The sequence below is a fragment of the Vanellus vanellus genome (assembly GCF_965231255.1).
Source record: "Vanellus vanellus genome assembly, chromosome: 2".
In the NCBI taxonomy this organism is placed as follows: domain Eukaryota; kingdom Metazoa; phylum Chordata; class Aves; order Charadriiformes; family Charadriidae; genus Vanellus; species Vanellus vanellus.
This window is the reverse complement of record NC_138906.1, coordinates 70,566,615-70,592,745: the sequence shown is the minus strand read 5'-3', so window position 1 is coordinate 70,592,745 and position 26,131 is coordinate 70,566,615. Positions and strand designations below refer to the sequence as shown.

Genomic DNA, 26,131 nt, shown 5'->3' with positions numbered 1-26,131 from the left:
AAAGTTATAAAAAAGAAAATTCCCACACCTGCTAATGTTGTCACTGAACTCATAGCACTTTTGTAGTAATTGAGATGGTTTAAGAACTTCTTGCATGCATTTCTGTGCAGAGTAACACCAAAGGCAGAGTTAGCAGGGGTACCAAAAGGGCACTAATGTACCCGTTGCCTTTTGATGGGTGCTACTGTTCAAGAAGAAGGGCTACATGTTTCTGAAGTCAATAGAGGTGGCAGCATCTGGGTTGTAGCCAAGGGAAGACAGGTGAGGAAGAGGGAACTAACACATTTAATGACAGCACTGCATCAGTGAAGTTGGTGTTATCTCCATTTAACAAATGAAGAAACAGATGTGAAGTAAGTTGTCAATGCCTCAGAGTGCCACAGTAACTAAGCCAGCCTGTGACATAAACCTCATGGTCATGTCTGTTTTGTAGCTGTTGGTAAGGCCAGGTTTGGTCTAACACAGATACCCTTTGCAAGAGTATTTGCAGCTGGTTCAGTTTTGGGAAGGGTGAATTTCTCTGATCCTTTTCTTTTTGGTGGTATCACTTAATGGCAACTATTTCCAGGAACCTAACCTGACCTTTATGAACAGCTGCCAGGATGAGGTGGGCCATGTGTAAACTGGTTTTAGACCATGTATCTGGGCAGAATCTAGCATGATTGGTGGTAGATCTTTTGAGGCTAAGCTGATGACAGTATATTTCTCAGATATACTTGAAAGTTCCCTTAAAAAATAGGCTTGTGGAGCAGTGGGGGGGCATTCTGGACCAGTGATGTTTGCTTGGTGTTTTCACTTGGTCATGGCAAAATAAAATGCTTGTCAGTGATGTTATTCCTCCCCATCTACTGAGCCATGAGATGACCGTATGTCATTTGAAGCTAAAGGGGCATGTTTTCACTTTCTTTCAAGCATCTTTTTCAATAAGGTTCTTATGTGACACGGTCCTCTATCCATTTGAAAGCAACTTCATTTGTCACTGCATCTGGTCCTTAACAGTTAAAATATAGATTGGGCAATACAAATGCAGGTTTCATTGATATTTTGTTTCTCATTTCTGTCCTGCCTATCATAAGCTTAATCTCTAACAAATTAATAAATGGATGTTTCTGTGGTGTACTTTTTAAAACCTTTCTTTAACTGGAAAAGCCTCACATTTTTTTCCAAGTGAAGTGCAGTTGCCTCCAAGCTAATTGCCAATAGACTTGATTCATCTAGTTTTAAGACCTGTTGAGAAATACTTGAGAGATTCCAGGAGTTTGATTACCACAGATTGAAAGCAACTGGCCCGTTTTAGAGATTGAACATGCAGAAGTGCAGATATCATGACAATGATGAACATATTACTAAACGTTATGTAGATCTGTCATAAACACTATGAGTACTGTTTGGGGGGCATGTATTTATTTGAGTACATAATTGATTAAATGCTGAGTGGATCAGGTGGTTAAATTTAGAGTTCTGACATTGTCAGAACATTGTTCTGAATTGTCTCACTGAAGTTAGTAATACTACATATTCCATTTAAAACTACATGACTACTACATTGTCTTGTGTATGCACTGAAGAACAGGTAACATTTGTAAATGATAAGAAAGAAAGTTAGGTCTTACTGAATAGAAAGTACATAAACACTGCCCAGAATTGAAACAAAACCTAAAGGCTTATCTGTTGATCTGTTCTGGATCATAAGACACTCTGGAATGACAGCTGAATTGTTTTCTTTCCATATACAGTCCTTTTTTTCCCCACCCCCCAGATTTTGAGTTTGTAAAATGGCTAAGGCTGAAAAAAACCCAACCCAAAACAATACAGTTTGGAGGACAAATCTGGAAGAGGAATTTAAAATTTTAAATCAGTCTTGCAGATTTTGAGATGGAAACCTGAGGTTTTCTTAATTTTTCTGTAATTGAAATTGTCTTCAAGTTATATGTTAGTAGGAAAGACCTTGTTGTTTCGGCAAGATGCCTTCAATAATTTCTTGCATTTTCTTATTTAATGTAGATCATGCCCTAGTACTGGTTAAGAAATACTGTAGATCTGTTTGGTTTTTTTTTCCCTTTTCCAGAATTTAATTAAAAATGCCCTTACTTATCCTGTATCAACTGCTGCACGGTGGGTAGCAGCAATATCTGTAGCATTTGACAGGAAAACAAGTCAGGGCTTTCCATTTCTTTCTTCTTCCTAGCCATCCCTCCATGTTTCTTAATAAAACTACCTGTTCAATTTTGTCACATCACGTATGGGGTTTCCTTTTATGCTTTTCCATCCAAAACAATGAGGCTGCATTTAGGGAGCTGAAGAGCTGCATGCAGATGGGAGATGAGCAAGGTAATGGAACATGTCAAGGTACTTGAAAAAGCAATATGTAGGAATGATTGAGATCCATCTTTTGTTTCTGGTACAGAGATTATCTGAAAATGGCTTTGGATAGAAACATAAGATTTCACAGTAAGAGGGATATAGTGCCTTTGTGACATCATTACCTAGCAACATAATACTGAAATTATACTTAGAACTCATTCTTACATTAAAATGCAGATCTGTTATGGTCCCTTGGGAGATTAAATAAATTGCCACACAGATTATTTTTTTTTTTTTGGTCAGTACGTTAAAAATTCCTTCTGCACAATTTACTTTGGGGAAATAAAGTTGAAGTTAGAGCTGCATGTAGGAGAAGTGTTGAAATGAAGAATCCATGAATAGCCTGAACAGAATTTTCTATTCCTGGGGCTCACAACTGACCATAGAAAATACTTTCGAAGATTAGAGGAAGTGTTCATTACTGAAGAAGGAATTTTTTATGCTATTAGTTTGTGCATTCCTGGATTGGGCTTTTCAGTGCTTTTTTAAGGATTCTTCCCTCATATTACAACACACACTTCCAACAAAGCCTTAGCTCCAGGAGAGGAATGTGTACTTGGGGCATATGTAAGTATTTGCCTAAATCATAATCTTTCTTACAAGTCCTGTAAGATAAAAAAGAAATGCATATGTGTTGCATGATAATTCGATCCAGGTACTTTACAGGCCTTAACTTACTACATACTCATGAGTAACATTTTGTGAAGTAAATGGATATTGACCTTCTTTGATTAAACAGAGGAAGTTTGCCTGAAAGACAAAAATGGCATAAGAGAAAAAAAAAAATCTTGCCCCAAAATGTTTAGACAGCAAATTATCTGAAAAAAAGTGTCATTATACATTATGAATCTCAGGCAGAGAAAAAATTACTTGTCATACTCTTTCCACTGAAGTTGACAGTAGTCCAGCAGGAGCAAAATGTGATTGACAAAGTGAGATCGGCACCAAGAGCTTCTGTTAGGTGTACTGAGTTTTACTGGTGGAATTACATTATCACATTTTAATTGATCCCTCTTGCTTGATTGCATCAGGATTTTGTTATGTATCCCGGAACAGATATTTGCATGGTATAGTTGCTCAGTGGGGAAAATCTGAGTAAACTGAATGTAACTGATTAGGGTACACTTGCAGGTATGGAAGTTAAAATTCCTTGTGGTGGTATCTGCCATTTATTTGAGGGGTGAACGTAATGGAGCCAATCCTCCAGTTTCATCTGTAGTCAGCAGTATTCCAACTTGTTCAGCAAGACCTCAGTAGATTTTTAGTCTGTTGCCTCAACCATTCTGCCTTGACTGTGTGATGCATTCGTGGAAACCTCACTGTGCTGGTAGGAAGGGCACTGCCAATGGCTTGCTCTGGCCATGGAGAGTAAGACGATGGTATAACTGTCATTGTAAGCCACAGGTCCTGTGGTATGGACTCTCCAGCCACTGACTGCTCTCCATGCTTGTAAGTCACCGCACTGCAGGAAACTGGTGGGGGAGTGTAGCCCAAGGGTGTTCGGACCTGGTGATTTCTTGGATGTCAAGATTAAGATCCTTTCAAGGAATGCTAATACCACAGAAGGCTGACTATCTTGATCTTACCTCCACTTTGTAGAGCAATTAAGTAGCATATGTAGTGTGTGCAGTTTTCCTAAGTGAGATACTCCTGATTTTTGCAGACAAAATGCACGAAAAGTCTTACCATTTTATGTCTGTATGTATATTACGTCTGTATAATGTATTCTCCATAGCGTGGGAGGACATACTGCTTAGAAGGTCATTCTATAGATATCGAATCCTCTTCTCATCACATTTGCAGCTTGTACATCTTTTCTGATACTTTTATTTGCCACTTTTCAAGTAAGTAGCTAAATTAGTAGCTGAGCTGTAAATAATAGTAAAACCCCTCTAAAAACAGTCTTACTGTTAAAGTGAAGGCATATTTTAAAATTTTTGTCATTTTCCACTGTCTCTTCTTTGCTGCTAACTTGTGAAAGGGGGAACAAGAAGGTCACATTTTCATTCATATACAGACTTAAGTAAAAAGCTCAGTCCTTCAGTGGTAAATGTGAAATGCTTCCTTCGAGTTTCCCAGCACCTTTAAGTCCTTCCGTCAGCTTCTTGAATTGCACCCACAGCACCTTCTCCAAGTGCAGAAAATCAAGGCAAAAGCTTTAATACCTATAAAAACTATTGAACAGAGAGGCTTTCTGTGAAACATTTGAAGATCCATGGCACCGCACAGACCTATTCTAAAATCTCCCCAAGTCACCCTCTGAAAGCATCGCAGAAGGCTCCGGTTGCTCACCTACCCTCACATACAACTAAGCAGTGAGCTAGAAGAGAAGGAGAATCCAGATGCATTAGCAATCCTCAGAAACCTCTGTTCTCCTGGCTTCGTACCCCTAATGATTTAGATACTGCCTATTGAAACTGATTGCAAAATCCATACTGTAGATCGAAGCTCCTTAAGAGCTTCATGCCCATCCCTGCACGGAAGGGTAATTGTCAGTGCTCTGAGCTTCTGTCCTGGAAGTCTAAATTAAGAACAAGCCTCTGGGCTGCTGCTAGGCCTGCAGTAACTTCTCAGGCTTTGTCCTCCCTCTGTAACTGGCTGACCTGAGCTGCCCCTGAATACAAATCCACTGTACCATGCTGTCAAAACAAATTACTAAGTATCAGGCAACACCACAGAGGAGACAGAAGCCAGGATATTAACTAAAGTAAAAGGTTGGTCTCCCATGGTTGCTGAGGAATTAAGGCAAACTAAATGTTTTGGCGGGAGGGAAACATTTCCCCTTCCCCAAACGCTGCCCTGAGACTTGATCCAGAAAGTAATCAGGTCTTCCATGAGGAGAGGGAGTGAGATGTCAGGAGGCTCTGCTGGAGCATCACCCACGTATCTAAGAAGTGCACCCAACACACTGCAGCGCGTACAGGCTTTGGGGAAGGGACTCGGAGGGCAGAATTTTCTGTTTGCATTATTCATGATGGAGGCTGGGTACAGGCAAAACCAGGGAGGAAATTTATGCAGGGAGCGAGCACTTGATACCGTGTTTCCCCTGTGATATGACCTGAAGCACGTGGTCGACGCCTGGTGCTTAATGAACGTGGGGCTGCGGGAGCAGATCACTCAGGGTCTCCACCTGCATCAGTAATGGCACTGGGAGTCACCCTGGGGTCTGGGGACACTTTTTTGGCTTTCCCTGTGCCACCCACTGCCAATGTCCAGACCATGGTGGCAGCAGATGTGGGCAGGGCCCTGACAGCTCTGGTGTCTCTAGGGTAGCTGCTCCCAGGCACCGCTGCGGTTATGTACCTGGTTCTGCTTCCTGCTCTGCGGAGGAGCTGCGTGTGCTGGTGGGGTGATGTGATCTGGTGGTTAAACTGACTTTTTATAAGCACCGTGCCTAGAGGCCTTTGGGAGAGGTGAGGGAGAAGATGGGATAGGGCACTGAGACTGCTTGAATAATAAAAGAATAGCTCCTCGTTAAATCTGGGCTAATATTCCCTTGGGAGCTAACACCGCCTTCAGTTACTGACATGATTTCTTTTTTGCTCTTCACCTGTGAGCAACTTGCTCGCTTCCCACATACTACTCGCACCAGCAATTTCTTGCAGCCTGCTCTGCTGCTTTCTTATAGGGGTGCTCGCTGGATCTGAATCCATTAGCGCTTAATGAGGTAGATATTTAAAGCTTACCACTTAGGTTATACCCCTGCGTTCGTCTAAATGAATGCACTTCAAATATTTACAAATCAAAAGTAAGCTTATTTAAAATGCCACTAAGTTAAGCTAATTCTACTTGCTTGAACCAATGTCTCTGTATAGTTCATCAGAATTAAGCAAATTGTGTGGACGTCGATGTTTCTGTAGAGAGATAGAATAATAAAGAAACCTCATTTCCATTTGTAAAAGTCCTAATTATCCTGACATTTAAGAGGGTACCAGCTTTCCAATAAAAATACAAATGAGGAATTTTCTTTAATCAGAGCACAATATGCAAGGCCTTCTCAGAACAGTCCAACCTAATGCAGACCTGAATGTTAAATGCCTATAAATACTGGAAATGGTTTCCGAAGAGACCTGAGGCTTTTTTTTTTTTTTTTTTTTCTCCTTGGAGAGGGAGACCTGCCATTTTTGTGTAATAAAACAATTTGGAAACATTCATAAGAAAGCATCCATACTGGAAATGGACTTTGAACTCCTGCTCAATAGACTAGAGGCTGATGATAAATCATGGTAAACTATGGAAATTACCTGATCTGTGTAGGGGGTTGGGGGAGGAGGGAAAGAACTGATAGCTGCACATCTTCTAGGGCAGATTATAACCTTCTAACCAGGTTATAAACCCCCTTCCCCTTTTATGCAGCTGAGAACAATAGCCTCTTTCTTGTAAATGAGGTCTCCTACAATGGAAACTGCTGTCTGAAAGCCTGAATAAGAACACAGGAGGAAAGACAAAAGAGCGAAGCCTGTTTAATTAAGATGAAAGATACTCCCCCCACTAAATCCTCCAATCCCAGTTTAGCAGAGTGTAGGGGTTGTTAGCACTGAAAGGTCTGACTTGCTGACTTGGGTAAACGCAATGCTTGGCAGATGAAGTCATGCATAATTAATTGTTCTTTGGTGCATTCTTTCCAATGTAATCACTTGTAGCACTCACACTTATAATAACCGATGTTTTCTGTGTGCTGGAGCTTCAGGACAGCCAATTAAGGCAGCGGAGGTGGTAGCTGTGCAGCATCTCTAGCATCTGTGTGTTACCAACGTGTGAGTTATAACTTTTTTTTTCTTTTCTTTACTTGTTTCTAGTGCCTAAAACAGTACATGCAGCTGGCAATTCAAGAAGGTTGTGGTTCTCCTATCATGTGTCCAGACATGGTATGCTTGAACCACGGGACCCTACAAGAAGCAGAGGTATCAACAGTTTTTTCATTCCCTTTTTTTATTTTAACATACTCCCCCCCCTCCCCCCCCCCCCAACTTCTTTATCTGTATAATAAATATGATCATACACTTTTTCCTCCCTTTAATTACCTTTAATGAGCTTTTGGCAAGAAGCCTGACTGACAAGAGGAACTAGAAACAAACAGATGTTTTTCAAGGGTTTTGCTCCTTTTTCCCTCCCTCTGTGCCTTGAGGAAAGGCTTACTTGGCATCAGACAACCTCTGAATTATCCATGCAGGTGACTTAACCAGAATACCCTGTATCCCAGAACTGCTGAGCCTCCATTATCACTGTCAGTTAAATCAGATTTGCTTTGACTGCAAACACTGAAATTCTTGCACCTCTTTTAAATTAAGAACAAAAACTCAAACTGATGGTACGCAAGGCCAGAATTTCTTCGTGTATATTTATATTAGGCTGCCACAACCAATTTGCAGCCCAATATAAACACACAAGACTCTCTGTAGTGATACAGAAAGAAAGGTATCTGCACAGCACTGGGTGGAAGTAGGTCTTCAGAGGTATGAGAAGTGTCTTAATTCCCAAGGCAGAGACTGGAGAGGTTGAGAGCTCAGAAGCTAAATGAGGTTTAGGCAGAGTTGTTTGCACGTCTGGCATGTGCACAATCTCCCAGAGTAACTGGAAGGTTCAGCTTGAAAGTTGGAGGTGGAGAAACTGCAGGGAAAATGGGCTCCTCAGACCTTCTTGCACCGCTTGGGACAACAGGATTCAAGGGGACTCTAGATGGTCCCTACCAGGCTGTTTGATGGCCTCCCAGCAATGCTCAGGCAGCCTCCTGCCTGGCTTAGGGCTGGTGTAAAGTTTCTGAATTGGGCTTAGCGCCAAGCCCATGACATGGGGAGGAGCTGTTGGCAGTGTGGCTGGAACCCTCATACGTGCCAGCTGTTGTGTACATCTAGAAGGCCACGGAAAACTGCGAGAAAATCTGACGTTGCCCTGCAGCTATTCTTGCTTGCTTGCTTTTTGAGCCAGGTAGGCCCCTGCTGGGCCTGATAACACAAGCAGGAAAAAAATAAACCCAACAACAAGCAAACAGGAAGAAAAGGTAGCTAAGGGCTTTTGGCTGGTTTTGTGCATTCTCTCTGCATTTGTTTGCAGGGATGAAATCAAGGAGAATCATATCTCCATCCCTGAACTGAAGAAAAGCAGCTTATCTTCTGGGTTCCCTTGAGCCCTATGTATACAGATGATGTGACTGTGGTAGAAGTATATAATCCTGTTCAAATGCAGTCAGTGGCAATTCAATTCCCAGTAGCAAAAATGCCCTTTTCTCCAGAAAAATTCAGGATCTCCTCTCCAGCATGCATTTGAAATGCCGTGCTTAGCTGAATCGAGGCCTGGGAGTCCCAGCTATGTTTGTTATGGCGTGCAGGCGTATGGTGGAACTTTTTGTTGGCTGAATCCAGCTATTGTGGAAAGTAGCCAGCTGTTTCCCTTCCTCTTTTCTTGGGCATAGATACAGAGAGGGTGTAGCAATGTCCCTCCCACTCATCGCACCAGATTGGAGGCAACTGGCCTTTATTGAAAATGTATTTTTTAAAGAAATTTAACAAATGATAGGAAAAATTCTGCTCTGTTAAACTAGGCTTATGCTGCTATAGGAATTATAGAGATATATTTCCCCTTAGTAAAGCAGGAGGACACTCCAGGGCATATATTAATGGACCATTAGCTTAATCCTTGGGTGCTTTTTGAGCTGAAGGCAGAATGACTAAACAGCCCAAATGTGCATTAGTGTCCCGTGGATGAATGAGTGTTCTGATGCTCCCTTTTGGCGATATGCTTGAAACACAGACCTTCCACTTGAAAAGCAAACAGGCCCCCAACCTGGTTAAAATGAACTGCTTATGTATTTTCCCCAAAACCTAATTCTTTAGGAAGGAAAACCTTCCAAAACTACAGGAACAAAAGAAAGAAACAGAAAAGAAAGAATAGAAATACATTGTCTCCAGTAGTAATCTGAAAGATTATGAATGAGCACTCTGCATTCTTTTTTCTTCTCTACAAAGGATGTTCGGAGTGAAAATGTGGCCTTTAAAAGCTATTTTTTAAAAAACAGAACCTTATTCACATGGTAGAGAATGTGCTTAAATATGGCTATTGTTTGGCGTGGAAGTACTGTTTAGAATTACACACTCTGAAACTTCTAGTGTAAAAGTATGAGCCTTCTCACCTCCAGAGGGTCTGGAATGTTTGGTCTTTGGCTTCTGGCAGGAAAAAGTTCCTCACCAGGACAGTGCCATGAGGAATGACATGTTGCCTGTACCAAGGGAAAAAAAGAAACAGTCTTTTTTGCCTCCCCTGTGTTTTGAAAAAGTGTGTTTTTCATGTCGTGTCCGTTTCAGACTCTGCTATGATTGACATTTACCAGGTACCCTTATAGTTTGGAGAAAAAATAGCAGTTAAAACTGTCTTTGTCATGGACATGATGTTAAATTGGTTCCTACACTTTGGGCTAAATTGTGTCTAATTATGTTAGCTAACATGGTTGTTCTGTTTGCTTTTTAAATGCCTTTTGCCCTAGCCTGCACAAGGGAGATAAGGTGAACTTAGGCATAATTTGAAGTGAAGGAAAGCCTTTTCGTTGACTTCAGTGCATTTTGGATTGAGCTCTCTTCAATAAGGAAACTGAAAAATTAATAAAAAGGCTTATAAGTAATTTATAACACATTATACCCATAAAAGTTCCTCTACTTCCCTCTCTCAAGGTCCTTATTCAAGGTGTGTAACATTTGTTCAGTGCTTTCCAGTGACCTATTTGTCTTCGTTGTGAATTAAGTCTGTTTTATGTTCTCAGTAAAATTCTTCAGAGTTTATCTAGCCTGGTACTAAATTATGAGAGCCTTTTTGCAATTCTTGCCTTGTTTCTGAGACATATGCTTCTTGTGTTGCTTTCAGGTGGTGGAGGGGGGCAAAACCTTTGGTTAAACATTTTCAACATGGAATAGAATTTCTTCTTGCATGTCTCAGGAAGAAATGAGCAAGTGTGAATAGTAGGAATGTGTCTCTCTCAAACAGTTGAATATTTCATCAGTGTTTGGGGAGTAAACTGCTTATTCATAGAGTATAGGAGATGTTGGGAGTTAAGGCTTTACTTTTGGTGAGCTAGAGCATTGGTTTCTCTGGAGCTCAGAAGAATGTTCCAGGTTTTTAATCTTAAAAAACTTAAAATGAAAAGTCATTTGAACTACAAAATTGTCATTTTCAGTACTTTGAAAATATGTTTTCTGAAACCCCTCTGTTTGGTGTTTGGTGTTTTGTTTTTTGGTTTGTTTTAACTTTAACAAAATCTAGCTGAAACTGGTATGTTTCCCTGCGTTTTTTTGTAATTTGAGAAATAGTGCATTCAAACTGAAGGAATTGTTCCACTGGAGTGCCTGAAACCTGGTGCAATCCTAGGTCATATCGTGACCTCTTAAGACAGCAGCTGCTTGTCATATAACTGGTTTTAACTAGAAATAAATGGGCGTTAGTGGTGGGAAGGCAATGGTTTTGGCTACAGACTCTGTTTCAAATAGCTGGTTAAACAAAAAAAAAAGTTTAAAAGCAATCTTGTTAAACAAGATGTTTGTCCTTTCAAGCTCTAATAGTACAATAAACAAAGATGATTTGGATTCGTTCCTGGAAGCAGAAGGTAGAAGGAATATCTTATGTTAATACAGTTTTCTTCAACCGTGCAGACTTCTTCTGTCTAGAATATTTCTGTCTCTCTTGGGAATTTGCTCCATTGATTTAATTGGACCGGTTTATATCCCTAATCTAAACAAGGGGTAATTTATCATGGTTTGAAATGTTTTTACTTGGTGCAAATCCAATCACCAATGCAAGCTATGAATCCGGGTAAGTCTCAACTGCATACAGGGATTTCTAATGCAGTACACACTTGGATAATGTCTAGGGGATTGCACTTTGCTATTTCTGATTCCTGTATTGTTTTGAAGCTTGTAACATTGGTGCCAATGATTCACGTATACATAATCTGATTTGGGTTAAAACCGTGCAGCAGGCGGTAAAGAAGATACTGGTTTGGGCGCACCTTTTGTGTCTTAAGTTCGACAGGGAGAATTGCCCCTTTGCATGCAGTGCAAATTCTGCTTATTGTCCCTCTGTCTGTGTAAATCCGTGATCTACACCAGTGCTAACCTGACAGAGAGTTGTCAGCGCTTTTTAAAGTGGTGCTGAAATGGGACACTGACCCAGATCTTAGAATTCCTAATTGCATTATATTCTATACATAGCTGAACAAAAATCCCATTGGGAGTCAGTTTAAAATACCAGTTTTATTTTTAATTTGAAAATTGGTTTATGTTTCGCTAGGGGTGATTGAAATGGTAAAGTGAGGAGGAAGGTGAGAAAATGTTGCAGGCCGACCTTTCTTTTTCAGGGTCAAAATTAACATTTCTGTTCTTATTTACTCGTTTTTAAATAAATCCACAGAGCAAATGAGAGAGTCTTAATTTTGGTTTTATTTATCACCGAATAAGAGAAGAGCTCCTTAATGGAGAAAATGAATAAATTAATATTTCATGATGACTCTAGTGAGCATGGTAGCTGATGAGGAAAGGAGTGGGTGTAATGTCTAACAATAAAGAGATCAAACTCCCATACCCCTTTCAAATGCAAACCACAGCCCAATGTAAAAGTATTTTGCACTCCGTGCAAAACTAGACAGTGCCTGTGTGAGTGGGACTTTCGCAGAGGTGGGCAATGCAACCCTTTGCGGGCGGCCATTGCTGCTGCCAGCGCAGGATCTGCCCTTGCTGCCTACCTGCTAAAGCGAGAAAGGGAGAAGCACTTCTCCTGGTGAACTTTCCTGCCTTGGCATTATCGAGGTTTGATTCATACGGGTGTGAAAGGAAGTAAGATCTATTCCGTTTTCTTGATTGCCTCCTTGCATCTCCCTTGAAAGCTTGAGAATAGGTGGAGCAGTGATTTTCACTTTCCACTGTGGCAGCCAGTGTTTTAGAACAGGGGAGTTGTTCTTCCTTGGCTCCTGGTTACTGCACTGCCCGGGTTACAAGGAACAGTCCGCCCCTCTGTAAACTGAACCCAGTTATTTCCAACCCTTTCATTTTCCTTCCTTTGCTCTTTTGTCTCACATAGTAATAGCACCCCCAGTTATTGTACCATGTTGGGCAATATTTTTGGACACTTGGCAAGGGTCCAGCTGGAGCCTTTTGTGGTAGCAAGCCTTCAAAATTTTGTTTTTTTCCATGGATATTTTTACTTCAGGTGTGAAAGGTGCTGTTCTTAGCGAGAGCTCTTACATGTTCTTGTTCTCTATGACAAGACTACTCTAACTGCAGAAGTTGCTTACAGCACACAGAAAACCAGAAAAATTATTTCAACTGCCAATGGTCTGATAAGTCTCAAATCAACATCTTTTCGGGAGAGGAGAGTCCTTGCCTCTGATTTTCCTTGTAGGTTTTTATTGTAACCTTAACCCAGTATTAAAAAAAAAAAAAAAGCCTTAAACTTGTCCAGTAGCATTTCTTGCTACATTGAATAATTTCTTAGCCTAGAATAAGAAAAGTCTGCTTTCTGACGTGCTCATAGTCTTTGCCTTTTGGCCCTTTGCCATCTGCCGTGTTGCTGGTTTGCATCCTCCCCAGATCTCCATCCTCTGTCCAGGCCAGGGGCGTGTGCGTTTGGGCAGGAGAGTGGGTGTTTGGGATAGACGGACTCCTGGGTGGGTCTGGAGAAGTTGTGTGAAGATGAACATTGAGACACCGATGCCAAGTAGGAGGAGATAAACATAATCCCCTTATCCTGCTTATGGCTGTCCTTCTTGATTAAGTGTGAATGAGATTAAAAGTTCACTGAGGAAAGGATTTGCTGGTTTTGGGGGGGGACCCGATACTCAGGTTTCTTTTTTTTTTTTTTTTTTCAATTGAGTTGCACATACAGCTTTTCTATGGCACTGAATTCAGTCAGCAGCAGCAGGTTGTGCCTTCCTTTCCTCATGCCTAAAGATACTAAATCTGTGAGGGGCTTCGGCTCAGCACCTCTCAGCTTTACCTCCATGAGGGTGCTATCACGAGTTGATCTTTCAAAGCCTGGGGGAGTCAGTGGCAGAGGTGACAAGCTGCATGTGTCAGTATCCGGAGCTGCTTGGGGGGAGGAGGGAGCTGAGCTGTGAAGAAGAGTGGAGCTGGGTGAAACTGGTGGGGAAGGCTGGCATGGTAAGATCAAGTTTTCCAGAAGAGAAAGGGAAGTTTTCAGCACCGACTCTGCTTTCTATTGAAAACTGCAGTAAAACTCCTGACTCCGCTCCCACTGTAATCAAAAAGGCCGATTTTTAATACATGGGAAATTCTGGGCTCAATAGAACTGCCATTGACAAACTGTTTTTTAAAAAGCAAACACAGAAAGACCCCAGCCAGCTAAACAATTCACTCGAGTGGCTCTTGCAGCATTGAGGCTTGCTGTTTTAATTCAGTTGTAATGAAGGGAAAATTTAAAGTAGTTGCCAATGCTCACCCAGCTAGAGAAAAGCAGATGACTCTCTTTGTTTTCCAAACACTGTTTAGATTTGAAGCTGCTCTGGAGAGGAGCGGGCAATACTGAAATGATGTGACTTGTGGTTTTTATATAACTTTGTTGGTTGGCCTCATTCTGTGCTGAAGCCGCTGAACTCCACTCTTTTTTACTTGTTTGAGTAAGTTATTATTTGTTTTCCAAGAACGTTTCAGCTGACTTCTGATGAACAGGTGGGGAGTTTCTCAGGAAGCTTTCTGACAGTCATATCAATGTAATATTGTTTAGCAATGCAAATACTTTCATATTAAAAATAGTTTGCACCCTGAATTCAGAAACTGAATGAGGACAGCGCTTTGACCCAGGGACTTATTTACTAGACTAAGGATATGTTTTGAAAAGGTTTGTTGGTGTTTCCCGTTTTCATATTAAATCCTTTGATTTCTTCAACTGTAAGTCTTAAAAGTCTTAAAAGCGTCTTTGAAAACTTAAATCTTGACATTAGTTGGATTATTTTTTGTATTACATTGATTTAGGTCAAAGAAATTATGCAAACATCTGCTTCAAAATGCAATTTTAATTCCAAGTGATTTAAAGTCTTAATAAACCAATTTCCTATCTTATGAGACACAAATGGATATATTATTTGCTTTTCTTTTTTCCATCTACAAACACAAATGTATTCACAGCATGATATGAATATATATTGAATTTTTTTGTCTTTGTATTTCTTCTCACGAGTTCCGTGTCACAAAATGCAGAAGGGCCAGTGTCCACTTCACTGAGGGCAAAATTTTGCCTTTCACAGTAATCTGAAGGACTGTGGTTGGATACTGGATGTGAGGGTCAAGAGCCTTTCACTTTGAAGCTGTCGGTTCTACGCTATCTCACAGTGCTTCAAATGATCAGGTCTTGTATTAGCATTAGTTTAGGTTTATTTTCAGTAAAAGACAAAGACATTGAGGTAGCTGTAGAAAATTTTTTAGTGCTGGTACAATATTACAAATGGAGCATATAAAGAGAATGATCTCAGATTTTGAGTCCAACAAACACGTGGCTCCTGAAGTGTCCATGAAGTTTCTTTTGAACCCCTCCTTACCCTGTATGCAAGTTTGCTTATTAGTTTTGAATAGGGTACTTGGTTTTCTTTCGTAGAATGTTAATTTGAGATCGGAGCATTTAGCCTTTTAAGCTGCTATTTTAATTATGTTAGTGTGAAATATATCAGCAAAGCCTGTTTGTCTATGCCAGCTAAATTTGTTAACTTCAGTCCAGTTCCCAGTGGGCTGATGCACGTCTAAGGCAAATTCCAACAGCAGTGACATTAACTGTCTTAGCCCCAAACCCATTAAGTGAATAAAAAATGGGAACCAGACTAGCTTTGAGTTTCTGAGAGCTAAGTGACCCCTGCCATGAAGACTGGGAGACATGAATGAGGAACCCTTCATTTGGGCTTGTGCATGAACAACAGGCTGCAGTCTCCAAGGCTGGCAAACTGTCACCCTTCATTACATTAAGCCAACATGAAACAAAGCGAGAAGCCTGCAGTAAATACAGAATCCACAAAGAAGACTGTCCTATGCATGGTGAGAAAGATGTGGGCTGAACTACTGGGATGTGTGGCTGAAACAGGAGAGGTCAAGGACTACTTTACATTTTGGAGAAGGAAATCAAGGTACAGAGGAACGTGGTGGTGAAAAGCAAGCAGGAAAAGAAGGTGGATTTGAGAGCCAGCTCAGGAGAGCGGGCGTGTAGAACAGGGTGCTTGTTATTTTTTTTTCAAGTCTCTGTGTTTCTAATGCTTTTTCTGTGTGTTTGTTTCTCATTTCAGATTGCCTGTTTGGTGCCTCTTGACCAGTTTCAGTTATACAAGAGGCTGAAGTTTGAACGAGGTGAGAACCTTTTTGTTTCTATTACCTTCATTTTTTAAGTGTCAGTGGAGGCAGCAGTATTACATACTACAAAGACAAAGCCAGTTGGGTGAGTTAAGGAAGAGATGGAGGTGTCTTTGTTTTGCAATAGTTTAAGAGCAATTACTAGATCTGACTGTGCTCCACAGACAAATTTGAAATTATTTCAGTGGAGCAGAATCAACAGAGTGGCATCTTACTGAAATACCACACTTTTACTCAAGCTTGTGGGCAACACTCTTGGATTGCGTGCCTGAGGCTCCGTTGTTCTTCCCACAGCATGCTCATCTTGGGTCCTTGAGGTGGTGGTTGTACCGGTAGAACTAGACAAGGTGCTAGAGGCTGGTGCAGGGTGCATATGGTCCTTTCATACATCCATAGGGATCTTAAGAACTTCTGGGGGAGACAGACCCTGCAGTCTGATGGGGATTTTTGCAAATACCCCTGCAAGAGCTTTTCTTATGTAAAAGTGTCATGTGTGTTCATCTAGTATTATTTTATTTTTTCCTAAGGGATAATTGGACCCTTCATTGCTGAGTAAGGCCTATTAGTAAAGAAGTTTGACACTGAAGGTCTTACTGGGGCCAAGCTTTGGTATGCCAGCCTTCTGCTTCAGGAAGACGGTTCCTTGCCAAGGCTGAAGAAGCAGCTTGCTAGTCAGAAAGATGAGGTCCCACATTGGTTTTAAAGACTGACACCAACTTGAAAGTCTCTGCTAGAAGTTGCAGTGTTTTTCAAAGGACTCACTCTGTGATAGTTTGCAGGGTAGTGTATCTGGGACTGATCTGCCCTGACTCTGCCTGTTTTCAAACTTTCTTCAAAAGACTGTATTTGTGCTCATGTTTTTTATGCATGCTTAGATACAGATGAATTGGGAATGTGTATGAAAATGCAGAGGTTCCAAAAAGCTGGGCACAGTAATACACTTTAAAAGATGGGCAGATAGAAGAACATATGGGATTTTACAGAATCTCATCTGGCATGAATCACAGTGAATGACCACGAGGTAAAAAAACAGCAAAATGAGCATACCCAAGTACACCCCAGAGGGCAGATGCAGTTTGTAGCTATGGTTTTCAGGCACTTGGGCTAAAAAAGAGAAAAGGGTCCCAAACCCTGCTTTCATTTCTTATTTCTCTCTCCTATTTTACCTTCTTCTCATTTACTCTTAATTCCATAGGAAGCCGCTCCAGTTCATAAGCCAAGCAGTGGCTTGTGTCCAGCCCTGGACGGTGGAAATCAGAGCTTGTTAAATCAGCATATTAAAGGGTTAAGAAAGAGAACCATTCTTGCAATACATTAATCTGTTTTATGTGAAACCTTTTTTAAACTGAAGACTGTGAAACTAATGATTTCCTGGTATCTCCTCCTCTATAACTAGCCAAAGCTGAACTTACGATCTTTTGTCCAACTCCCTTTTACATCTCTCTGGGTTTTTTTACTGCCTCCCACGCACTGAAGCCTGGAACTTGTCTATTTTTTAAATCCTGCTTCCCTTTTCTTTCTTGCCTAAGTCTGACAAATCCTCCTCCACCTCCACTACCTCTCTTCATTATGTTTCTAAGATCTGTCCTTTCTCCTTCATGATGAGTAAAACCGGCACCCACGTGGCAGGCTTAAACATCGCCTTTTTGCCTTGCCTATTTGCCCCAGCAATAAATCCAGCTTACTGATACCTGTGAACAACATTTCCTGCTAACTAAATCTCTGACCCGGACCCCAGCAGTAATGCCAACCCCAGCCGAAACATTTTGCTTATCCTTGATTTAGCACTGCCCCCAAAGCTGACCTTTTTGGACTCATCAGTTGGACTTGGCCTATTAGCTTTTGCTGGCCTGAAGCTCTGTTCTCAGACCTGACCTTAACCTGGGCCTGCCCGCCCTCACCAATGCCAACGCTGGCCTGACAGCCTTTTTCCAACACGAGCAATAAACCTTGCTGATGGCACCTGCTGGGGCCGAATTCTGACCCGGAATCTGCCCAGGGACTGCCGACAGCTGAGATCTGTTGCGTTCCTTCTGTTTGTGTCAGCCTTAGTGCAACGTAGCCCTTTTCAAACCTGGTACTAGAGAAAAACCCAGGTCGCTACTGCCTAACTCTGCCCTCTCCTCCTTTAAAATAGGCAGGTACTAGGGTGTCCTTCATGGCTTTTGCTCTGGTCAACAAAGCCCTTCATACAAACCCTTCAGCTTTCTATATTTAGGCCCTTTTTCTCTCAGCTTTATTCTGTTGAGATATGGGCTCTTTGCTTCAGCACATCCTTTGCTTTACTAGAAATGCCAGAATTAAATAATCAGCTTCTTGGGTAAGTCAAAAGACTTGCTCTAACTCTGTAGTCTTTGCTTACCAGTCTTCAAGTGATTGGTAAAGCCAATGCTTCTCACCCTTCCAGACATTTTCCATTGCAAGATGAATTTTGAGGAAAACTTTCAAGACCTGAAGAAGGACTTGTGTATCCAAAAGCTATATTCCCCATCCCCCATCTGTGCTACCTATTTTAATAAAATATATTTCTTGTCCATTTGCTTGTTTTTTAAAAAAATGGACAGATAATATTGGGTGAAAAAGTTGTGAGAAGTAATTGGCATACAATTGTATATCTATATACACTTGCTTGGTTTAATAAGGAATGCACTGAAATTATTCTATCCTCTTGTGTTTTTTGTGTTCTTAGAATGCAAATGTTTTCAGGCTTAAAACCAAGCTTTCTTACATATCTGCAATTTCTCTGCCTCCAGTCAGGACCTAGCTAGCCACAGAGCTTCTGTGCAGCATATTTTAATAGAAGAAACAGGAATTGCTCTATGTCTGTTTAGGATGAGGTTGATGTGGTCATCAGAAGTAATGAAATAGAGGAATAGGATGTGGTTAGGACATATGAATTCTATTTCTGTGACAATTGCCCAATAAGCCTAGTGGTAGAACCTCCATTTTATGCCTGACCGAAAAGTAGTCCATTTTAAAGGACATCTTCCTAATGTTCTGTGAAAGGCATGGGCTCATCTTTTTAGTGGGTACCTCTCCTGAGCCAGAAATTCTCCTTTCTTTAGGATGCTGCATTTCCCCCATCTGTCTCCCACATCTCACCTGCTTGCCTGTGCGTTTTGTGAAATCTGGCCACATCCCTGTCCAGTACTGGCACGGTTTGGGAAGGCTTCCCTCCTGAGAGTGTAGTGAGCACAGCTGAACTGGTGGTGGGGAAGCAGGTGAAAGGCTTCAGAGAGAAATGGCCCTCACCAAAAGATGGAGCAGCTTGTCAGAGCAATATGAAAGCCTTTTTCCCTTTTTTCTGGCTGCTCCTTTTTAGTTTTTTTCTGGTTTCACTTGTACTCCATGGTAAACCAAACAGTATGAGACAGCATGGATTGCAAAACACCATCTGTGGGTTCTTTGTAAAATGGAGGAAATGGGAGAGAAGGGAGTTTCATCTCATGCATTCAATCTTGCTGCAACAAATTTGTAAAAATCAGTAAGATTTACAAACCAACTCCCCTCCTCCCAATGATGTCAAAACCAGACAACCCCGTCTTTCATCCAAAAATACAATAGGAGAATTTAGGTTTCCAAAGTTGAGTATGTTAAGCAGCTATCTGCAGGAACTGCACTTTATCTCATTTTAAGTGCCATTTAGCAACAGAAAGCATACAGAACCTGCTCTGTGAAGACATAAATGCAGTAGCCAGTACTAGGCCATGGTCTTACCCAGTTCAGAGTTTCTTTTTAGAGACACCAAGGGATGCTACAGAAATAATGATTTCTCAGTCAGGACACTGCTTTTTTTAAAGTATGTAAAAAAGTAAAATGGCTTGTACTGCCTGTCCATGTCCCTCTCTTCTCCCCAGGAACGCAGCTACAAACTGATTTGTTCTGGCTTTCATTCAATAGAAAGCAAAATGTTTGTTTGTTATGGGGGGCAAAGGAAGCACGTGTAAAAGAATAAGAGGAAAGAAGGGAACTACGTTCATGAAGTGGCTGGAGGTAGATGGTAGAGATGTTTTGCTGACACTGCCTAAATTATAGATGACAGCCTTTGCCATAGATGTAGAAATTCTCCACATCTGTCAGAGCAGTCTGACAGATACTTAAAAATTACCTGTGTGTCCTGCAGCCAGCAGAGAGGATGATCATCCTCATGTGGTTCCCCATTATTAGTGCCCTGGGCAAACAGGAGGGAGGGATGGCATTAAACAAACTGGAAGTTTTCAAGGTGAATAGAGCAGTTTGGCATGTTTAAAAAGAAATGAGTTTCTAGTGCACATTAGGTTATGAGGTTTGTGGGCTGCCCTTCTCCTCAGGTGTCCATGCATGTGTATCCAAATGCTTGAGAGCTTGGGGGAGAGTTTTACTACTTTGAACGCATTTCTAGTTGTACAGTTTCTAGTTTCTGGGTATCTGGACACTGAACTGATATCACTGTTTTTCATGCTGACTGGAGCATCTGCTAGATAGCCATCCACCAGCCCCCTTCACTGTGGGCTACCAGCAACATCCTGGGTGTGCATAGGAGGAAGTGCCTTCAACTGTTTCAGCAAAATTTGCCAGAGAACATATGTCTGGGGCCCTTGTGCAGCCTTTTGTTTCAAGGGGGACAATATTTTATCTGCTGGAGGTACAGAAGAACATTGTAATGGCTTTTGACATCTCACAGTCAGGGATTTCACCTGTGCCTGAGACATCCCCTCCATCTATTTATTTTCAGTGGTGGTACCAGAGAGCTCCCAGGGAAGGAGGAGAGGCAGATAGCTCCTGCAGGAACAACAGCACTTTTCTAAGGAAGCTCTGCAGGGTGGGAGTGTTTGGCTGCAACTCATGGACTTGAGCCAGTATAAAGCGTGCACACAATGGGCACCCCTAACAGAGAACGTGTTTCAGCTGGGTTTCTGTTGCACGCCAAAATTCCTTGAATAAATGGGGGGGGGGGGGGAGGGGGACAAAAAGAAGAATCAGTATTTATCATTCTCTGCCACACGGTGATGTCTGTAACTCAATGTCTGCACCCCGAATCTTGCCTTGACTATTGTAATATGATACCTGACAAATAATGATCATATAATAAAGTGAATATTAATTGGAGTTTGTAGACAGAAAGGAGGAAATAAGGCATGGAAAGTGACTTGATGTTAATTTAATGACAGTCCTTCTGCTATTTATCTTAAAGATACTGCATGGCTTGCACACATGAAAGACATGGAATGGCCTAACATCACAAGACACGTGCTTCTCAGCAAGCAGCACTTATGTTCGTCTTTTGTACCTCCCTATAAAGGCAAAGAATATGTCCCATGTCATGTATTGGCATTCTTGTGATGCTTCCAGCACAACTGCAGACCTGCCTAAAGAAGAGGCATGGGCGCAGAGGTCTTCAACTTTCCCACTCACGTGCAGAATTGGGTCTTGAGTACCTACACACAAGTCACTGGAATGAGAAGGGGACTGCATAAACAGTTTTATTTCTCTCTCTGTTACATTTCAGAAGTCCACTTGGACCCCCAGAGAACGTGGTGCCCTGCAGCTGACTGCCAAACGGTGTGCCGTATTGCACCGAGTGAGTCAGGAGTGCCGGCGCCAGTGGAGTGCCCGGCTTGTCGCCTGATGTTCTGCTCCTCTTGCAAGGAGGCATGGCATCCGCAGCGCCTGTGCCAGGAAAACCAAACTAGTCCAGTACCAACTGAGCAGGGGTAAGAGGGGAACCCACAGAGACAACATGGTCTTTCAGTTCCTTTTGGCATGGGGTGCTAGCTCTGTGCCTCGTATTAGTTTCATGGAACAGCTTCTTTCTAACATCTCAGGTGCATCGCTGAGGCTTTCCATCTCTCCTGGTGTTTCCTAAATATAATTCCAGTCTAAATATTTGTTTAAATGATACATTTTATTTTTTAATACTTAATATTATTTGTGTACTTATCAAACTTGTGATTCCACTGACATTTCTGAAAGGTGAAGCCCTCTCCAGGGCTTTGAATCTGCCTAAAGGCTCTGTTCGTCTGCTAGAATTATGACTTGTGCCCATACAAAAAATCCAATACACTTACATTCCGGGATCCAAACTTTGCTTATACTATGATTAAGAAATCACTCCTACTTAATATTTATAGGATCTCTGCATAGCCGAAACTTAACTCTTACAGAGAGTGGGTGTAAAATGTCTCACTTGGTGTGAGAAATGATTTATGCTCATTTTGCATAGGTATAAACAACCTACAGACAAGGTTGCACAAGGCATTAATCTACAGAAAGAAAACACTTTTGTGTTTAAATTATATAATGTCTGTGGCCATCCATCTTTGTTTTCAGAATCAGATTAAGTTCAGCCATGTGTGTTCAAAGTTTTCTATCATTTTTGCAAGAAATGAAAGACATTCTGCTTGCTAGAGACTTCATCGAATAGGAGTTGCCAAAGAGCTCTCGCCATAATTTTTCTTCTCCAGGTTTGATCTTTGGCTTTGGTGGAGTTTAAGGCTATTTTGCTCAGGCAGGTACAGTGTTATAAATTGCATAATCCAGTCCTATTAAATGAATGATGCAAGCTGTCTTACAAAGCGCTAAGTTTTAATGCTATAGGTGATACATTTGCGGGTGTAGTGAGTGTTGGATTTATGTAGCATAAAAATCCAAGGGAATGGAGTTTCACTTTTATATGATTTTACAGCTAGTAGTGAGTATACTTCAGTGAATTGTACTGAATATAACAAGCTTCACACATTAAGTGCGTTAAGACAACAAGTTTAGATGCTCTCAAAGCGCAGTACACATTAGGCAGCGGAGCTGAATATCAACAGTAATTACATTCACATTTCCCTTTAATATTTCCCTTCTCTTGTAGATCACTTATTGGAACGGAGACAGAGGCACCAATTAAGCAGTGCCCAGTTTGTCGGATCTATATTGAGCGAAATGAGGGCTGTGCTCAGATGATGTGCAAGAACTGCAAGCACACGTTTTGCTGGTACTGTCTACAGAACTTGGATGTAAGTGCTGCAGAAAAAAACCACCTAGATAAAGGGTAATGGTGTTGGGGTTAGTCCGAGACCCTGTACGAGCTCTCCACCAACTCACTGATACCCTAGTGAACTGCTCAATTCAGCTTCTAACATTATTTCTTTCTTCGCATTCATCCAGTGCTTTTATTTCTATCAACATCCTTTTTCCACAAAGGATTATTTATAGGCACATCCCTGGGTCCCGTCTTAGTTCTTTGAGGGAAATGGGTCAGGCTGGTTGCTTTCTGGAGGTCCACTCCAGCACTACCTTTCTCTGATTCCCTCTTCCAGTGCGGGAGCTAAAAGTAGTTTGGTTGAGAGCCAGGGAAATAAGCGTCTTCCACCTGATCCAACTGCAAGGGTCACAGCCTGTCCAAAAAGTGGTATGGTACTGGGTGAAAGGGCTTGTTTCACGAGCAGGTGCATTAGAGCTCATATGAACTAGGTCTCCTTTACCAGTCCATCTCTAGCGCCGTGTTTGCTGAAGTGAACGATTGGTTATTAGACTTGAGGATAAACATGTTGGATTATGAAGAGCAGGGTGCTAGTTGTTTCTCAAGCGATACCAACTGGTCTCAACTTGCGTGGACTTCAAGTTTCCTGTCAGGATTAAGAGTACAGGAAGTAATGTGCTCGTGTATAAGGCAGCTTCCCTTTTTGGCAGAGTCATCAGTAACAACTGTGGGAGCGTGAAAAGGACTTTACCAGCACTTGAAATAAAATGTTAGATGCCACATGGCTTTTCTTTTCTTCTTTTTTTTTTTGTACTCTGCAGCCAGCAAACAATGAAACTTCCTCATTCTTCATCCTTCCTTTTCTCAGCATGCTAAACAGGTTTCGCTTAATATTATGTCCCATTTCTGTGTGTGCAAGCGTGCTTTTTCGACATGAGTCTTACAGCTTGCCTCAGAGTACACACAGTACACAATGATTGCTTAACACCTTGCTGAACTGGAAGACTGTCAGATTCTCACAGACTCTGCAGACATGCCCTTACCAAGTTTTTGCCAAAGGAGAAAGAAAAAACAAACTGCAGTGGTGTGATTCAAATGTAGTTTTTCCAAACGTGCAGGGTTCCAGGAGCTCCAGGTATAGATGAAGGTAATACCTGCAGAGCCAACGAGCGAGGCTGATGAATGAAAGAGGAAGCAGCATTAGGTTACAGCACAGCTGGCCAGGGGAGGGTGATGCAGGGCATTAGTCACCTTCTCAAGAAAAAATGGATAATGTAATAAGTATTAATGGGAAAAGAGAAAGGAAACGCGGATTTCCTACTTTTTAAATTTTCCTGTTAAGCCTAGGAAGGAAATTACTGTAAAGTGTAGGGACAGCAGGAGAACAGAAGGTAGAAGGAGCTCAGGAAGATGATCCCTCAGATTGCAAGATTTCAGAAGTATCTGTTGTTTACAGGCCCCTTTATCATCACCAAATTACAGACTAGGTGCTTGTGCAATAGGTGCAATGCTTATGCTTATGCTTGTACAAAGTGGGGGAGGAAAGGTGCTATACAATAATAGCTCAGGTCCCAGACACACCACACTTTCTGACACTGCAAGAAGTTTCTCTGGATAATTATTTGGAAGACAGGTGAACTTGTCTGCCGGCAGCTGGTAATTTTAAAGCAGTGTCAGGAAGGTTGTATTCCCAGTCCAGGCTTGAACCTCTGCCTGCAGTAGTGCAACCTGTTCTTACAGCTTCTCCTTTTATTTTTCAGAATGATATCTTCTTACGACATTACGACAGAGGCCCTTGCAGAAACAAGCTGGGCCACTCGCGGGCTTCGGTGATGTGGAACAGGACACAGGTGCGTTCCCGGTCAGATGAGCAGAGCTCTCAGGCGTGCATGAAGCAAAGAGATTTTCCCCTTCAGTGAAGGCCCAAGATGATTATTTTCATGTTTTCCTCTATTTTTTTGTGATCTGTACTGTGCTTATGCATGCACACACCTATTTTGTTTTCCACATTAGCTAAATACATATTTTTCACCACCATGTCTTTCAGGTTGTGGGGATCCTCGTTGGACTAGGTCTCATAGCACTGGTGACCTCTCCCTTGCTGCTCGTGGCATCTCCATGCATTATCTGCTGCATTTGTAAATCTTGCCGAAGCAAAAAGAAAAAACACAGCCCACCAACAACCTAAAACTCTGTGTCTGTGTGAGCCTCCATCTATACAGCATATGTATGTGAGAAAGCACAATGGTTGTATTTTGGTGCCATACCTACCGAATGATACTCCCTTTTTTTGCCAATTCTTGGGATAAGTGCCTATTCTTTACAGGCTACTCTATCACTAACAAGTCCCAGTGCGAGAAAAGTCTAGATTATTGTGCAGTACATGTGGTGTAGGGTTTTGCTTTCTAAAAGGAAAACGGGACACCATCCGGTAGTTCATGCCCTTAAGTATGAGCCACCTTTTGAGACTGCTAGAACTTTACCATCTTCCATCAGCTGCACATGACTTGATCCTGCAGTAGTACTCTGCCTTTGCAGACCCAGTCATTACTGTCATGCTTTCTGTTGGTTCTTGGTGACACTCAGACTTCTCAGAAAGTTTGGGGTATTTTATAAAAGAGGGAGAGGGAAAAGCCTGATTAAGTTCTTCTGTTTGCTAGCTTGCGTCCCGTTAAAGGCAACAAACTGTTAAGAAAATAGTTTCCTGTCAATTGGCTGCCATGGCATTTCTTTCAGCATTGAAATCAATTTGATTTATACTATTGATCTCCATTACAGAAGTGAAAACCAACAAAACTATTTCTAACTAAAACAGTAGTCTCTCTCTTTTGAGAGACTGGGCTACCTTGAGAAAGCTGATATTTTTTTCAGATCAAACATGATATGTCTACCTTGAAATATTAGGAGTATGCATATTTCCCTGCCACTGGGCGTGCCTTTTGTCAGTAACATGGGTGCAGCAAACTCACCATGAAGCTAATATTTTAAGAAAGGCCATGATACAGTTCTAATTTAGTGTGCAATATTGGGATCTTGGTTGTGCATATATAGAGTGGCCGCGTGGGCGTGGATATACCGAATACATATGCACAATTTATTTTCTAGGCTGTCAATATATTTTTTCAACAGTTTACATGGGTGGCAGCAAGAACCCTGTTAAAAAGTTACTCGTACCAGGCTAAGCCAAACCCTCCTTTAAAACCTTATGGACCTGCTGAAGTGAAGACTTGAGAAATGCTGTGTAAATGTAAGCTCCGTCCATTGGTGGGTATTTCTTTTGTCCCCCTCAAGGTTAACAAACTCTGTTACCCGTATTTTTTAATTACACTAAGTCTGAAAGGCTGTCATTTAATGAACCCTTCATTTTAATTTGGTGCCTCACGACCGAACTGATTCAGACCCTGGTATCAGTTACACCCGTATAAGTTCACTGAAACCTCACTGAAGAGCCGGAGGTCCTCCAGGCTCGCTCAGGAGTAGCTGAGATCAG

General features: G+C 41.6%; 1 protein-coding gene across 1 annotated transcript in view; it reads left to right on the top strand.

Annotated features, from left to right (window-relative positions):
* Positions 1–24,829, top strand: part of RNF144B (ring finger protein 144B) — a gene marked incomplete at its 3' end in the record, with an annotated part of 30,617 nt that extends 5,788 nt beyond the window's left edge. The window contains exons 2-7 of the mRNA XM_082480074.1: positions 7,164–7,268; positions 15,629–15,689; positions 21,181–21,385; positions 22,531–22,675; positions 24,402–24,491; positions 24,689–24,829. Coding sequence (XP_082336200.1) covers positions 7,164–7,268; positions 15,629–15,689; positions 21,181–21,385; positions 22,531–22,675; positions 24,402–24,491; positions 24,689–24,829 — 747 coding nt within the window. The remainder of the gene's footprint in view (positions 1–7,163; positions 7,269–15,628; positions 15,690–21,180; positions 21,386–22,530; positions 22,676–24,401; positions 24,492–24,688) is intronic.
* Between the last annotated feature and the right edge of the window lie 1,302 nt (positions 24,830–26,131).